Source organism: Nicotiana tabacum, chromosome 21 (genome assembly GCF_000715075.1).
Source record: "Nicotiana tabacum cultivar K326 chromosome 21, ASM71507v2, whole genome shotgun sequence".
NCBI classification, from domain to species: Eukaryota; Viridiplantae; Streptophyta; class Magnoliopsida; order Solanales; family Solanaceae; genus Nicotiana; species Nicotiana tabacum.
The window spans coordinates 79,534,641-79,552,442 of NC_134100.1; the positions used below are offsets into that span (position 1 = coordinate 79,534,641).

General features: G+C 38.7%; 1 protein-coding gene across 1 annotated transcript; it reads right to left on the reverse strand.

Moving 5' to 3' along the window:
• Positions 1–1,436: 1,436 nt before the first annotated feature.
• Positions 1,437–17,581, reverse strand: LOC107796915 (putative sugar phosphate/phosphate translocator At1g06470). Its single transcript, XM_016619740.2, has 11 exons — positions 16,595–17,581; positions 15,940–16,109; positions 15,132–15,217; positions 14,765–14,814; positions 14,171–14,238; positions 12,928–13,028; positions 12,766–12,778; positions 12,185–12,369; positions 11,898–11,984; positions 11,519–11,613; positions 1,437–1,959 (listed from the first exon to the last, which is right to left on the reverse strand). The coding sequence occupies exons 1-11, from the start codon at positions 17,107–17,109 to the stop codon at positions 1,842–1,844; spliced, it is 1,488 nt and encodes a 495-aa protein (XP_016475226.1). The 5' UTR covers positions 17,110–17,581; the 3' UTR covers positions 1,437–1,841.
• Positions 17,582–17,802: the final 221 nt, after the last annotated feature.

Genomic DNA, 17,802 nt, shown 5'->3' on the forward strand with positions numbered 1-17,802 from the left:
AATGTGTCCTACAACAAATAAAGATAAAGAAAGTATGACTAAAGTTTCATATTCCTCTGCCATCGGGAGCCTGATGTATGCAATAGTATATACCAGACCTGATATTGCTCATGCTGTCGGTATTGTTAGCAGGTTTCTTGATAATCCCGAAAAAGAAAATTGGGAAACTGTGAAGTGGATACTTAGGTATCTAAAAGGAACCTCGGATGAATGCCTGTGTTTTGGGAGATCAGATCCAGTCTTGAAAGACTATACCGATATTGATATGGCCGGTAATACTGATAATAAAAAATCCACTACTGCATATCTATTTACTTTTTCAGGGGGAGCTATATCATGGTAGTCTAAATTGCAGAAGTGCGTTGCACTTTTAACAACTGAAGTAGAGTACATTGCCGCTATAGAAGCTGGCAAGAAGATGGTATGGTTCAAGCGGTTTTTTCAAGAGCTGGAATTACATCAAAAGGAGTATGTCATCTATTGTGATAGTCAAAGTGTAATAGACTTGAGCAAGAACTCCATGTACCATGCAAAAATAAAGCATATCGATGTGAGATATCATTGGATTCGTGAGCAGGTGGAGAACGAATCTTTATAGGTCAAAAAGATTCACACGAGTGAAAATCATGCGGATATGTTGACCAAGACGATACCAAGAGACAAGTTCGAGCGATGCAAAGAACTTGTCGAAATGAGCTCTATATGAGAAACTAGAGATACCTCCTCCAGGTACATGGGATTGGAGGGGGAGATTTGATGGGTCCATTCCATGTGAAAGGAAGACACTTCCTTTGGCTTTGAAATGTTAAGCCAACTAAAGGAATAGTAAGGAAGATTTTATGGCAAATCATTCATTGGTTTCACAATATAATATTTGACTTTTGCCATTAACATGACATCATTGAAGCAATCCTAAGCACTATAAATAGGTGTTTTGCTCTCAATTGTTAAACACACCAAAAACAGATAGAGTAAGAGAGAGTTCACAGAGTAAGAAGAAAAATACTCTGTGAGGAAAAATATAGAGAGTTTGAGCGGTATTATAGTGAGGTAGAAAAATTAAAAGAGGGTTATTTCTTTTGAGTGTTTAGTGGTCTTGGAGTATTTTACTCGGTACCACAAATTGTAAAATCCTTGCTATAGTGAAATCAGTTGCTCCTTTCGGGCCGTGATTTTTTTTTTCCTTTATTTAGAAGGGGTTTCCACGTAAAATCTGGTGTCATTGTTTCTCTTATTATTGTCGTCGGTTATTGTATTTTAGTAATCCGTATTTATTACAGTCGTATACCGTGAATATTATTTCTGTGGGGTGAATTTTTCCAAACATTTATCTCTTCCCTTGAAACAAAAGACATTTGAAAAGATCAGTCATTCTCATGCCAGAATAACAATTGATATGAAGTTGATTGAAAAGAAACAAAAAAAACTAAGCAATCTGACATTGCAAGTTCAAATTTTACATGCTAAAAGACCGAAAGCATGACAAGAAACCTTAAGGAAAATCCCATTACATTCCGAACTCAAAACTAAACAAAGAAACAACCTATCTTCTAATAGAAAAAAATGAAATCCCTAAACAATTCAAGATAGTCATGGGGACTTTCAGTTCATATAATTGGAAGCCCATTTAATGAGTTTTAAGTCCAAGAAAGACACGTCCGCGAATGCTTCCACTTTAGAGTTTAGTCCCATTTGCAACTATGGCCATTGTTCCTCTTTGAGGAAGATAGTGATAACCTCCAATTGCCCATAGTTAGTTATTTCAAGAGTTCATCACAGCATTTTTTTGTAATTAGAAGCTTGCTACACTCGTAAATTGCAGATAATGTCATATGAAAATTTCAAGGACGACCATGATCTTGATCTTCCATTTCTTCAAGTATAACATACTTAGCAGCTCCATTTCCTAAAGGCATTTCATCTTCACCTGTGCAGCTACCTCTTTGTAATTTGTCGTACCTGAGGAGCGAAAGTGTAAAACGACTTCATTACATGGCGTACGTACCACCATCTCAACAATTCAAAAGTTCCACAGTATAGCAGAAAGCAAAAAAACATTTCTCTGGATCACAAAAGAAATCTAGTGAAAATGAGAGAGCTACCTAGCAGCTTTAGGTCATAGACATCTAAGTACTTCGGGTCTCCAACATTATCATCATTTGGTCAAGTAACTATATGTTTTCAACAAAGGAATATCTAATCAAAACCATTTTCCAACTATGAACACATAGCCACACATAGCCAAGGATCAACCGCTTTTGTCAAGTTAACATCAGTATGCTTCAAATGGCTACCAAAGTCCCGTTTGCGATTAAAAATGGGCCGTATCAACAATTTTTAATTGGACTACAATAGCTTAAGTATGTTGAGATCAAAATAACATGGCGCATGTAGAAGCTAATAAAGACAACTTTGATGATGCTAAATCAGACATAAACAAAAATATATCAAAAGAGACTATTATTTAAAGTGGATCGACATTTATAACCGAGGAAATCAAAAAACTAAAACGTTTGACATATAAAGGAGATTTATTTCTTCTAGGAGTCTTTTTCCCTTCCTTCAAGAAAAATAATCCTAATAGATTAAAAATTCAAGGCAAAATACTAACAAAGTATATATATGTTTCTTTTAAATGATGGCCTCATGGCTGAAATAATTATTTAGAAACTAGCACCTATGCCAGATAAGTTTAGTTAATTAGCTTTTCCTTAATTCCCGTCGAGATTCTCTCCCCTAGTGCGGCTACAACGACTCTTTGTCTCTTGGCTTGATCTTAGTCGGTATTGGTATTGGTCGGTCTCTGGGTCTCGAGCTCGGTATTGATCGGTCTCTGGATCTTGAGCTCGATAACACCACTTCACATCATAGCTCGATATTGACTCGAGCTCGGTATTGATCGGTCCCTGAATCTTGAGCTCGGTAACCCTGCTTCACATCTTATTTCGATATTGTAATGACGACCCTCGGTCCATCATGTTCCAATCTTGACTAATTACACGAAGGGCAAACTCAGTTTTGAACGTATACAGATAGTCTCCTCGTTTCTCGGAAAGAATGTGGCGAGAAACGATATGATTTTATAACTTTTGACTAGATACACACTGACGTCTGCATCGAGCCCGATTATGACGTATGTGACAAATGTCCCGCCGGTCCAATTATCAAGATATTAAATGCGCGTCAGACGATGGTCGACCACTGCCAATTTTTAACTGTCACTGTGAAATCTATAAATAGCCCCCTTTTTCATCATTTCAAACCTTTACCTTCAAATATTTTCATTCCAACCTTCACAGTTCTTCTCCTTCTCCACAGTTCTCTATTTCCAATTTTAGAAATTTCTTTGCTTGTTCTTCACCAAACACCAAAATATTCCAATTTCCCATCTTCTTTGTTCTTGAAAATTTAGATGGCCAAGATATCTAAAACCGTTCCTCAGAAAGAGGTTGCTTCCTCTTCTCGGCCGGTCGGTGAGAAACCGGTGGTGGAGCCACGTCTCGAAGAACTCGTTCCTGGGGGATGTGTTATCGATTCCGACTTTATGGTCGAGAAACCCTCATCGGTTGCTGGTCGATGTGAGCCGGTATCGAGATATATATGCTCGATACCCCAAAGCCTTATTGATTTGGTGAAGAACGATTGTGGTTGGGAAAACAAAGAAGTTGTGATACCAGCACCGGTGGAAGCGATCATTACCCACGTGGAAGGGTACTTGAGTGTTTACAGTTATCCTTTTACGCTGGGTCCCCTCGATCCGGTCATCATCTACTTCTGCAAGAAGTACCAGGTGACCCTCGGCCAAATACACCCTTCTTTCGGGAGGATTGTAATACTGCTCCGTTTCTTTGTGAGCAAAATCGACGGGCTTCCTTTCACCCTCGACAACCTCGTAAGATTATATAGCCCTCGTTTTTACCGAGGTGGGCTGATAAATCTTCAACGCCAGGACACCAAGGCGTTCACCTTGAGCATAGATGAAGATAAAGATCAGGGTTGGATGAGCCGGTTCGTTCGAATGAAGACCTCAGACCTAATCCCACCTGAGAGTGTGCCATTTTCCGAGAAATGGAATATGAACCGTACGTGTGATTCCGTTTTTAGTTTTTGTTGTTTTTACTTCATCTTTTCTTATCAGTGTATTTCTTGACACAACCATTGCTTGGATGCTGAGTGCGGTTCCCCATCTTGAGAACTAGGTCGGGAGTCTGGTTTCGACGTCAACATATGCCGAGCGTGCATGGCGCGATTTGTCAAAAAGGCCGGTGGGAAGCTCGTACTCATAGTAAACCTTCCTCTTTGCTCACCGATCTGTTCAAGTATTTTTTCAGGCATAAGTTTTACTTACTTTTCTTTCTTTGTAGGTCTCGGTAAAGATGCGGTTATGAGATCCCAATCATGTGATGAAGAAGTTTTACCGCCTATCTCAAAACCGAAGAAGGTGATTAAGAGAAAAAGGGCCCTGGACTCCGAGGGTCAAAAACCCAAAAAGAGAGCGGCTCATAAACCCAAGGTGAACATAATCCCTTTGACTATGGAGTCGGTCCTGAGTCTAAGGGATAAAGAATAAGAAGAATAAGAAAGTGATTCTAGGCTGTTGGCCCGTGTACGGACTAGCACCGATAGTCAGAATGCTTCGATATCGGTGGGAGTTGATACTACTCCGACCAGGCTTGATGAGGTCGAGGAGGGGACTTCGACCCAAGTTCCCGAGCTGAGGGGGACGAGGGATATTTTACCTTGGGGCAAAGAGACCGTCGAAGAAGCTACGGATGCCGGTGTGCAAACCGAGCTTGAGGCTCCCCAAGACGGAAGCAGCGCCCAAAGACCTACTCGGGGAAGTAGAGATCGGGGATTTTCCCTCTTTCCCTTCTTTTTCCCAGTCGATAATACGTGACGCTCAAGCTGTGGAGACTTGTCACGGGGAGGGAGCCCATGGAGAGGAGGACCCTTTCCGTGGTTATTTTATTGGGGTAGATAATGTCACCGGCCCGAGTGACTTGGAGGCTCCGAAGAAGAGCTCGAGTGAGGTGGGTGCGCCTTGCCTTTTCAACGAAGCCCAACAGGCCCTGAATCGGGTAAGTTCATACTTTCTTTGCCACTTTTCATACTTGTGTTTTTCTTTCCTTGTATAATATCTTCTTTTTATTTTTGTAGGCTTCTGTGCTTCATCACGAGGCATTTTTCTAATCTCGAGGGGAGCTGAACCAGTACGAAGCCAAAGTTTGAAGGCTTACTGAGGAGAGAGATACCTTAAAGCTTCTCAGTGAGAAGAGAGAAGGAGAAGTAAAAGGACTTTAGGCTGAGCTGGAAGCATCTCGGAAAGAACAAGGTGAGCTGGCCGAGCAGGTAAAAAGAAATCTTTGAATTTAATGATATTGACTCGGGAGTGATGGCTAACAGTTCGGTCCCGCAGGTCGAGAAAAAGTTTGATGTGATTAGGCAACTTTGTGTTGAAGTGGACGTAGTGAGGGCGGAGGCCGAAGAGTGAAAAAAGAACATGGATCGCCTTGCCTCAGAAAATGAGGCCGCCCGAGCTCAACTGGCGTCGACTGAGGCCCAACTCCGAAACTTAAAAGAAAAAGCCTTGGTGCAAGCCAAGAAAATCGAGGAGTTCCAGTCTCGGTTGAGCTCAGCAAATTCTGATCGAGAGAGACTAGTCACAGAACTTGCAGCGACCAAATCAGAGGTCGAGAAAACCATGGCTAATGCTGATGCAATGGTGGCCGCTTATCGATCTAATGCCGAAACTGCTCAGGTTAGAGCAAAGGAAGTTGCTGAGGCTGCTCAGGCTCGAGCAAACTGGGTTGCCAAGCATGATAAATGCCATTCTTGAAGGGAGACTCTCGAAAAGATTCATGCTCGTGGCTTCGATCTTACAGTCAAGATCGAGAAAGCTAAGGAGCTTGAAGATGAAACTAGAGTGTTAGATTTTCCCAATGATGATGATACCGTGAGTATGACATGATCTTAAAGCGAAGGAGGCCTCGAGGGTGAAGATGATTCTCCTGGAGAGGACTAAGTCCTTTAGTATTTTTTGTGTTTTCTTTTAGGACCGTTTTGGTCTTTTGTGGAAAAATTTGATCGGGCCATGGTGCCCTTATAAATGATTTTTGATACATATATATAAAACTTTCTTCCTTCTATAGCTTCTCTTTCACTTTTTTTGTTAATTTACACAAAGGTCAAAAGTTCCTTAGCATGGAATCATTATTTGAAGGTCCGAGATTAAGATAGTGAGGACCGATAGCAGGTACTGTACTCGACCATTTCTTATAGGTGGTCCCCGAGTAAATGTTCGAACTCGAACTGAGGTGGCTTTTAGGCAAGATAGATTCCAAATGAAATAATTTGCTCAAACTTGAAGAGTAGCCTTTAAACTTGATACGTAGTCCCCGATTCGGGGCAATAGTTCGAACTTGAATCAATGTAGCCCTTGGGTTTTGCAGTTGAGTGAGTGTTTGCTCGAGCTCGAAGTAAAAAATAACCCTTAGGCTTTATGGTCGAGCGAGCGTTTTCTCGAACTCGAAGTAAGAGTAGCCCTTAGACTTCATAGTCGAGCGAGTGTTTGCTCGAACTTGAAATGAAAACAGCCCTTAGGCTTTTATGATCGAGTGAGTGTTTGCTCTAAATCGAAGAAAAAAACAGCCTTTAGGATTTATGGTCGAGTGAGCGTTTGTTCGAGCTCGAAGTAAGAGTATCCCTTAGGCTTAATGGTCGAGTGAGTGTTTGCTCGAACTCAAAATGAAAATAGCCCTTAGGCTTTTATGGTCGAGTGAGTGTTTTCTCGAACTCGAAGTAAGAGTAGCCCTTAGGCTTAATGGCCGAGTGAGTGTTTACTCGAACTCGAAATGAAAACAACCCTTAGGCTTTTATGGTCGAGTGAGGGTTTGCTCGAACTTGAAGCAATGTAGCCCTTAGGCTTTGTGGTCGAGTGAGTGTTTGCTCGAACTCGAGTTAAGATAGCCCTTAGGCTTTATAGTCGAGTGAGGATTTGCTCGAACTCGAAGTAAGGTAGCCCTTAAGCTTTGTGATCGAGTGAGTGCTTGCTCGAACTCGAAGTAAAAAACAGTCCTTAGGCTTTATGGTCGAGTGAGTGTTTACTCGAACTCGAGTTAAGGCAGCCTTTAGGCTTTGTAGTCAAGTGAGTGTTTCCTCGAACTCAAAGCAATGTAGCCCTTAGGATTTGTGGTCGAGTGAGTGTTTGCTCGAACTCGAGTTAAGGTAGCCCTTAGGTTTTGTAGTCGAGTGAGGGTTTGCTCGAACTCGAAGCAATGTAACCCTTAGACTTTGTGGTCGAGTGAGTGTTTACTCGAAATAGAAGTAAAAAATAGCCCTTAGGCTTTATGGTCGAGTGAGTGTTTGCTCGAACTCGAGTTAAGGTAACCTTTAGGCTTTGTAGTCGAGTGAGGGTTTGCTCGAACTCGAAGTAAGGTAGCCCTTAGGCTTTGTGATCGAGTGAGTACTTGCTCAAACTCGAAGTAAAAAACAGCCTTTAGGCTTTATGGTCGAGTGAGTATTTGCTCAAACTCGAGTTAAGGTAGCCCTTAGGCTTTGTAGTCAAGTGAGGGTTTGCTCGAATTCGAAGCAATGTAGCCCTTAGGATTTATGGTCGAGTGAGTATTTGCTCGAACTCAAAGTAAGGTAGCCCTTAGGCTCGTTGATATTTTGGATGGCAGTCCCTAATTTATGGGGTAATTATTCAAACTCCGGTCATGGTCGGCCCTCAAGCCTATTTACACAATAGATAGGGAACATGAAGTAGAAGAATCTTTATGAGATAAGAGATATTGGTAAAGAGGAAATTTTTCTTTATAAGTCATATTACATGCATGCGTTCATGTTTTATGCCAGGGCTCGAGTAAACCATGCAGGCATGGTTCATTTGACAATTTGGCCCTTACAAACTTTTCCTATCGAGACCCTGTTTCCATGAAGTAACTTCCTTGCATCGAACTTGATATATTCGAGGGCAATGCCCCCCAGTATTTGAGGTTGATTGCAAAGAGGCCTCGAATACTGTTGAATTGTTCTAAGTTACCTACAATTGTTAGTTTTAAAGCATAAAAAAGAAAAACGAACGGGGGTCATACCTCAACAGTAGTATCACTTTTAGGTGAGTTACATTCCAATTGTTAGGCCCGATAGCCTCGGTGCTTATTTAGGCCTGTCGAAGTCGTTTTTGGTCATAGCCCCTGATGATTTCAACATTGATCATTTCTTCTCTCGTTTCTCACATGGTTCCGATCGGGTCTGCTGCTATTCCGATCTTCATTATATGGCTGATATCAATCCTTGCTTGACCCTGGCCCGCGATCAGTGTCTCTCTTGATTCTTTCGAGGTTCCTGGCTGGATAAATAGACTCCGAAGGGACTCCGAATAGACCATCTTCGACTCTAATTTTCGATTGATACCGATTGTGCACATCGGCCCATGTAGTGGCAGGGTATTCGATCAAGCTCTGCTTCAACTGTCGTGAAGCCATCGAGCTTCGTTCGTTCAGTCCTTGAGTGAAAGCTTGAACAACCCAATCGTCTGGGACCGGTGGTAGATGCATTCGTTCCATTTGGAAACGAGATACGAACTCTCTTAGCATCTCGTTATCCTTTTGCCTTACCTTGAAAAGGTCTGATTTCCTGGTCTCGACCTTTATGGCTCTGGCATGTGCTTTTACGAAAGAATCTGCAAGCATAGTAAAAGAATCGATAGAGTTAGGCGGTAAATTATGATACCATACCATTGCCCCCTTTGACAGAGTTTCCTCGAACTTCTTTAATAATACGGATTCGATCTCGTTGTCTTCTAGATCGTTCCCTTTAATGACACATGTGTAAGAGGGGACATTCGTTGGGGTCGTTCGTCCCATTATATTTAGGAATTTCGGGCATGCAGAACTTCTTGGGGATGGGTTTGGGAGCCGCGCTCGGGGGGAAAGACTTTTGTATGAATTTTTTGGAATCCAAGCCCTTCAATACCGGTGGTGCCCCCGAGATCTGATCGACCCTAGAGTTATATGTTTCTACTTTTTTGTCGTTTGCTTTAATCCTTTTTTCTCCTGACTCAATTCGTTTTGTCAGTTCCTTGAGCATCTTAATAATTTTGGAATTAGTCCCCGATTCTTGTTCATTTGATCTAACTACAACTTGCCCCGTTTCGTGGGTGACTTCTCGGGGTGGACCGGGCTCGGCCCTGCTCGGTGCCTGGGTTTGGCTCTGCAACTGAGCTATTGCTACCTATTGAGCTTAAAACATTTCAAAAATCATACGCAGGTTGATCCCGTCTTTTCCAACATTTTGGGTATTTCGAACTGCAGATCGAGTTCCACCATGAATGTTGTTTTCGGGGTTGAAATTGGTTCGCCTCGATGGCCACATGTGAATTAACGTCAATTGGATCTGCGGCCCGAGTTCCAACGGGATCGACGAGTGGCATTTCATTTCCGGTCGTCAGGTTGTTGTTCTCATCTTGAAGGCCGGCTTCGTTGTCGATAGGTAGGGCCATTAATTGAGAGTTCGTTGTTTTTAACCTGAAATCAAAGACACTTCCAAGAGAAAGTGTAAAATGGTGTGTTTTGCAGAGATTCGTATCAAATAACCATTGTTATCCTTAGCCCCATGGTGAGAGCCAAACTGTTTACCCGAAAAACGGATAGAGTTAAATTTATAAGCGGTTCTAAGGATATGTGTTATAAATTGGTACAAATCGAAAAAATAAGTAAAATTATATCGAATATTGACTGTAAAAAGGGAATGAATAGAAACCAAATTTGAGTAAAGAATGATTGATAAATGAACAAGATGAACCAATGTCCAAAGCCCAGAAAAGGATAATATTAGCTAGATGTTATGTAAATCTCAATAATCTCTGAAATATGAGAGTGTATGAATGTATGGATGTCCTCCTTTACAGAAATGATAGCCACTCTTAATAGAGTGGAAGAATCCTATTTTGGATACAATTAAAAATACATAGTGAGGATCTTATGATAGATTAGTTAATTAGCTTTTCCTTAATTCCCGCCGAGATTCTCTCCCCTAGTACGACTACAACGGCTCTTTGTCTCTTGGCTCGATCTTAGTCGGTCTTGGTATTGGTCGGTCTCTGAGTCTCGAGCTCGATATTGACTCGAGCTCGGTATTGATCGGTCTCTGGATCTTGAGCTCGATAACACCACTTCACATTATAGCTCGATATTAACTCGAGCTCGGTATTGATCGGTCCCTGAATCTTGAGCTCGGTAACCCAACTTCACATCTCATCTCGATATTATAATGACGGCCCTCGGTCCATGATGTTCCAATCTTGACTAATTACATGAAGTGCAAACTCGATTTTGACCGTATACATGATTAATGATTAAAGTGTTAGAATTGTCAAAAGCAGTCCTAAAGGCTATTAGAAGAAAAGAGAGATATTACTTCAGCAATTTTGTTTTTGTAAGTAGTTTCTTTAATGGCATCAAGAAGATGCAGCAGGTACAAAAGAGAAAGATTACTACAGCAATTTTATTATATCCTTTTTGTGACCTTCATGACTAAATTAGCATGAAATCTACATCTAGATAAGAATATTAATATTATTATGAATGGTGAGCAAGGATGTAATATTTACAAACCCGTCACAGTCAGACTTTAGTTCCCAAATGACAATGAAAAACAAAAAGCTAATGAATTTAAGCAAGGGAAGAAGGATCAAAGCCATTAAAATGACACAAAATTAGACTTGCAATCCAGAAAACTACCTAAAACCTTTCTATGGATAGGGAAAAAAATAATCTAAAATTACCACACATAGCAGAGTGTCAGTTTTCATTATATATAAGTTACAGGCTTTCTGTTTGTTTTCTAATTTTGGCACACATGCAGCGTGTGGCATAATGTGGACTCTGTTGAAATGTGAATAAAAAACTTGTTTTCCATTTGTTTACGTTAGTTCATGAACTAGAATATTAATTTAGTACATGTATTAGAGTATGAACATATTGATGTACTACGGAAGATACAATGTCTAGTAGTGTCATCCATGTATCTTGAAAGATGTGAGGTGTGGACTTAATTATTATGTTTACATATAGTATAGGCTAGATACATAAAATATTTCTCCTATAAATAGCCATGTATTCCTAGTCATATAGAGCAAGTCAAGTTGAATAGAAATCATCATTTACTCCACTTTCTTATTTCTGAGTTTTGAGTGTTCTTTTGTATTGTTTTGCTCCCCCAAAATTTCTAACAGACTCTGTATCTTAGCTTAGCAAAGGCATACAATTATCGGCATCATATCATTTAAAATATCAAACAGGGGAGAAACTTGCAGAAATGAAAGAGTCATTGTTACCGGCAGACATATAATAACTGAGGATCAAGCATTGACAATATTAAACAAAAGGTACACATATATATGCTGTGTTTGGTAGTCTAAGAAAGGACTAAATACTAATCTAATTTTAACGTCAGCAAAGAGCCAGTAATCACGAAAATATCTTATTGCTAAAATATGAAGGATTCAGTCACTTACTTGTACCAGTTAAACAAACTGACACCAAACATTATCGTCATGAGACCTAGCCCTTTCATCCAAGTAAACTCATCGTGGAAATAAAAGACAGCAACCTGAACGGGCAGCGGACATAATAATTACCAGCTATTTCAGAAATCGTAGAAAACACAGACTCCAAAACCACAAAAACTTTGCAAATTTTGAAAACTACTCATGATTGAAGCAACCCACATTGTATCTCAGTCTAATGTATTCGAACAGTACAATCTGCTCGAGATAAGGTATTTAAAATACAAGTAAGTTCCATCGTCAGTACATTACTTATATTCTCTTTTTTCAAAGGTCAATCAGTTACATTAATTGTATTCATTAAAATAACTTGGTTTACAGTTCATACCAAGATAGTGACCGCCTCCTTTACAACTCCCGCTATTGTTACTGTTACTGCGCTTGTGATAGACACAAGAATATATTCCGTTAGCACCTGCAGTTAACAAAACATTGCCAGGTAAGCATGAAAAATAGCTATCGCTGTGTACATCCAAGTTCTGTAAGAATTGATAATCGCTTCTAAATCATCTAACCTATTAGAAGGCATCATTCTCTCCAGAAAAAAGATTAAAAATCAAACAGGAAATCCGCAGTAAATTGAACTGACACCGGTCACCTTAGACAAATACATACCATAAAGAAAGCCAAAGTTCCACCAAAGAGCATCAACAAACAACTTCTAGCTATATGCCATGAGCTGTCAAAGTATTTGGTGCTTCCGAATTCATACCACGGATCAAAAATAAGGGACAGCACAGCAGTTGAAAGAGCCATTACTGGCGTAACATAGCTCATTAGTGTGAGCGGATTTTTTAAACCTGGAAATCATGTATGTCATGCACAATTTATTCAAAAACTATAAAGCAAATACTGAATTAACAACTATCAATTTATTCAGAATACTAAAGTGTTGAAGACATACTTAAGTAAATAAAAGTGTGTTCTCTCTAATATCTTAAGTTTTAGATGAATTAGTCACACACTTCAACATGCTATCAGAGCATGCAGGGGTCCTAGGTTTGAGTCTCACCACCACCCGATATCACAAAAAGAATTTTCACGTGCTTGGCTCATAAAAAAGAATCAAGCTCGCATGTGAGGGAGCATGTTGAAGATATAATTAAATAAATAACCGTGTGTTCTCTCTAACAGCTTAAGATTTTAGATGAGATCGTCAAACACTTCAATATGTAGAAGTTATTGATTGCCCTTACCATAGACTTCTTTCTTTATGCCAGTTTTATGCCAGCACGACCAGTTGGATATGGGATTTTGGAGAACAAACACAAAATAGAGAAAGTAAGCAGATATACAATTGAGAAAATAATGAAAGAGAAATCACTGATAACAATGCAACGGATGTCACAAAATCCTACCTGCAGAAGAATCTGAGTCATAGTCCAGCGAAACCCAGACATAACTGCAGCAAGCATAACAAAGACGAATCCCCAAAATTGAAATTCTGTCTCCTTTGCAACTGCATTGTCAGACATATAAAGGTCAGACTTGTCTATCGAACAGATCCAATTAACAGACAACACATTATCCACAAGGTGATAGAAAAAGTGAAACACTCGCGTAAGGAAATTACCTAAGTCGATTAAAATTGATAATGATAGTTGTCAAAAGAACAACACCTTATGCAATCAGTTGAGTTCAACTAAAACTACTACTTTTTCTAGATGTAGATACTACTCATGGTTAAAACCTTAAGTTGCTACATCTCTCAAAATAACCTCTTTCAATCTCATTTGTCATGGTTCTGTCTACTCTTTGTACTAGTGAGTATAGTATTTTTCCTTCCAATAGGCTGCACACTTGAGGCAGTTTGGAAAAAAATGGAAAATTACTTAATCCATCTCTTGCGTCCTATCTTCTGTAGGAGGTACCCGCATCAGTTCCAGTTCCTTTATTTATATTTCTTTGTCCTTTCTTCTTAAATCAAGTATCCATCTTAACTTTCTTATGTTAGCTACTATTTTTGAGTCGACATACTTTGATAAAATGTACCCCGGAAAGAAGGAAAAGGGAAAAATGAGAGTAGCCAAACAGATAATAAGAATGACCAATAGTTTTCTCGAGTCTCCAGAGCCCCATCATACTCTTTTTAAGACAAAGCAACAATTTAACCAAAAATCTGATCATTATAGACTAAAATTCTGAGATCGTCTTTGAAACAATTAACAGTTCATGGGAGAGACAAAGCATGCTAGTCAATCTCTTAGGAGATAAACAATTATAATGTTCATCACAAGATTAGAAACAAGAAATATCGTACTAAAAAGTAAACCTTTTTGCCTATTCACAAGTGAAGGCAGTGGCAAAGTTAGAAATTTCCCCAAGGGTGTTCAAATTTAAAAGAAGTGAACAAAATTCCTGACAAAGGATGTTCAATATGTGTTATATACCTCTAAAATATAATATTTTACCTTTGTACACAGTGTAATTTTTCGACGCTCTTATGACCATGTGGCTTCGCCACTGAGTGAAGGTTATTGGTGCGATTTAAGAATGACGGATGAAGATGAAGACCTTTAATACTTATGCAGTCAAGAGAATAGATACTACAAAAAGGGAAAAAAAACCCAGATAACTACATGCAAGTAAGTGTCGACATACCTGTTAATAGTATTCCAACAGAAATGATCAAGATTATCCCCAGCAGCTTTAAACTCAGAGACTCCAACCTTCCACAAGAAGTTGAGGTTAGACGCTATGCAGACATACAGGTTAGATAGGAGGCCAGTCAAATATATCATATTCATCAAATATAGTTCTTTGGAGAGACAAAAAAGCACAAATATATGATCTGCATGAAATGTTTATCTGTATGAAAGGCAAGTATATAGTATCTACCCTGAAACAGGACTTACTCATATGAATATGATGCTTCAAGAAAAAAATAGTAAATGGAAAGCGATTAGATTTCCCCTCATTTCATCATTTCAGATCACTACAGAATATTGTTCCTCACCCAATTTGTGGCACTTATTCTACCTATATGCGAAAAGGTCGGCCCAAAGATTGCAAAGTCTTCAAATGCCAAAAAAATCAATAATTCTGTTCATTGACAAATAACATCCTTGGATATACATCTATAACACAATGTAAAAAATCAACCAGAAACACGGATGCTTCCCCCCTCCCCCCACCAACAAAATAAAAAATAAAAAGCAGCATAAAAAAAAAGAGACCAGTGATTAAAATTAGTACCTGAAAGCAAACGCGAAGAACAGGAGAAAGATGGGAGATGCAGATTTACACTGCAATGACATAAATTGCCTTTAGGAGTCCAGAAAATTTTACCAGAGTAAGGGAAGGAGGAAACAAAAGTAAGAAAAGAATTATCCTAATTGGTAGTAGACAATTATTTCACTGGCCCTTGAAGTCCTTGACAAACACAATTACTTTAGTGGATTATTAAAATTTCAAGGTACATACATGCAAATTTCTAGAGATCTCAATGAATGTTATGGTTGTGAGTTTCACTACCATGCTTTCTGAGAGCTCAATTTTTGCAGTTCATCACTATTAACAGAAAATATCGGGAAAAACAAATTAAGGAGAAAGAGTTACACACCATAGTGGCAAATGTGACAGAGATGAAAACAAGGGATGCATTGCTGAGGTTGACATCCATTGCCGTTGTGAGAGCTGTCGGTACAACTGCGAAAGGCATACCATCTCATTTTATATACAGAATCAGTTCATTAGAAAGCATTGTCGATATATCAGTTATAAATAGTAAGTGTAACATATGGATCAACTAAGTCACAAGTTGCGGCAAGCCAATTAGCTTTTAGCTTATTGAAGCTGTAAACTCAAAGAGGCACAAACTAGACATAGAGAATTATGGAAGGATCATTTCTAGCCCATTAATGAATCCTACTATCGTCTTTGTTACATTTTATAAATAGCCCTACTGGCAAAGTATATAAACCTATTTTACACATCTTCTGCTCTATTATATTATACGCCTTTCAAATACTTTAACCCTTCCACTCTACCCTGTTCTCCCTTTTCTTTCTCTCTTCTGATTTTGTTCTAAAGGAATTCAGTGTCAGAAAAGTCATTGCATACAATAGCAGATAGTTATAACCACATCGTATTACACAGCAACAGTTATGTTAAAAAGGCTATACTAATCCATGAAGGGGCGAAGGTAGCCTACTGGCTACGGGTTCATTTGAACCTATAAATCTGAACCCATAATTTTAGCAGTATAATGAGTTCAATACTGAAAATCTTAAAAGTTGAACTCATTAAATTTCAATTCTGGATCTGCCTCTGAATCCATGATAATGAATAACATGTATATAATGCCTTCCTTCAACAAATCATGCGGTAATATACTTTAAAGTAAAAGGGCATTGCTATCATAAAGTTACCTCTCAAAGAATAGTCTCTCCAAGACATCATTACTGTAGGTTGAAATCTATGGGACCAGAAGCCAGTAATGGCCTTGGACAAAATTGCTTGCATTGCAAAGTGGACAGTGTTCATCAGTAAAGGAGCAGGGAACTTCCCTAGATGATCGCCGAGAAGAGTTTTATTGTACCTATCCCACAGGTCAATATATGAGACGAACAAAAACATCCACTACTAAAAACAAAAGAAATTAGCGACAAATTCTGTAGCTAAACAATATCATCCGCCACTAATCCTATTTAGCGACGAATTATCAAAAAAATTTGTTAGCTAAGAGCGATTTAGTGACATATTAGCGACGGAGTTCGTAGCTAATTCCAGTTATTTTTAGTATTGATCCTTGAAGCTTCAATACACAAAGACAACAATAACTATGCTTTCCAAACAAAGTTGGGGTCGGCGATATGAATCCTCACTGACCATGTTTCCCATCTAAAAATGAAAAGTACTAGAAGTTCTCTATATTTCCTACTGGCATAAGAATTTCTAATAGGACTAAGAGACTCCTAGAATGCATAGGACCTAAAGTAAACATATAAACATGACTAAAATATTTGACATTTGAATACACATCAATTGGAAAAATACAAGAATACAATGAAATTCAGTACTTACAATGTCAAGAACAAACTGACACTATACCATACAAGTATGAAGAAAAATGTCTTCAACATATCAACTTCTGAACTAGCAGCATTCTTTGAAATTGACTGTGGCGTATCATGGTAATCCGAGAACACTGAGTGATCGCCATCATCATCGCCATCATCACCATCAACATCATCGACAGATCCTCGATGACTCGAGGAACCATTCTCTACCTCAAATGGAACATACCTATCTTCTCCACTCCCTACAGAGTTACTACCAAAATCACCACCACCCCTCATTCTATGCTTAAAATTACTACTACATTGGTTTGTCTCAGTGCCTATAGATACAAAATCAAAGTCCTCTACACCAAGATTATGTCTATTGACTAATTGAGCTGAATGAAGAGTGCCATTTTCATCAAACCAACCTGAAAAAGAAGGGTCCCTATGACAACCTGAAGCTGAATCTTTACTCCATAAGTTGTCACTTCTACTACTCTCCTCAATATTCTCTTTACTCAAATCACTCTCCACCATCTCTATATAACATGTTTTTTCAATGGTCTATTTGGCATTATCTTGTTAATTCAGTCATAAAGGCAAGGCTAAAAATTCTTGAAATATCACATTAACGTTTAAAATCTTTTAATAATATGAGGAATTTAAATTCTTGAAATTGGTAAAAATTGTATAAAATGGAATGTGTCAAACAATTTGCAACAGTAAAAATCACAACTGATGATGGAATTTCACGTTGAATCTAAACGAAGAATTCCCATCTTATGCACAAGATTTGCACAATGTAAGTCTTATTGATCCCAAAAAAAAGGATAGATAGGGATCAAACGTCATGCATGTTAATGAATGCAATTACACAAAGCATCAATGAAGATTAAAGATGAAGACATGCAAAGAAGATCATAATCAGAAAATGAAGCTTGCGATTTGATCCGTTAATTTCCGTTAGGTGGAAGAGAGAGAGAGAGAGAGAGAGAGAGAGAGATGGGTCCTGTATTTTAATTTCTCTTAGTAAATTTTTGTTGACATGTTCCAAATATTTTTTTATACTCCCAACTTTAATACAGAATATTTATTTCCGACTTTGATTGAATATTATCTAAAGGCCTAATAAATTGAAACGGGGGAAGTGATACATATTACATAAGATTTGTGCCTGAAATTACAAAGGCATCAAAACAACATTTGCTGCTACTTGTACTTCTGTCTTGT

Coding starts and splice junctions, on each gene's coding strand:
- LOC107796915 (XM_016619740.2), bottom strand. CDS start 17,109: ATGGTGGAGAGTGATTTGAGTAAAGAGAATATTGAGGAGAGTAGTAGA. Junction 13,029..14,170: donor TGTTGGAATACTATTAACAG/GTATGTCGACAC, acceptor CTGACAATGCAG/TTGCAAAGGAGACAGAATTT. Junction 11,985..12,184: donor GAACTTTGGCTTTCTTTATG/GTATGTATTTGT, acceptor TGTTAACTGCAG/GTGCTAACGGAATATATTCT.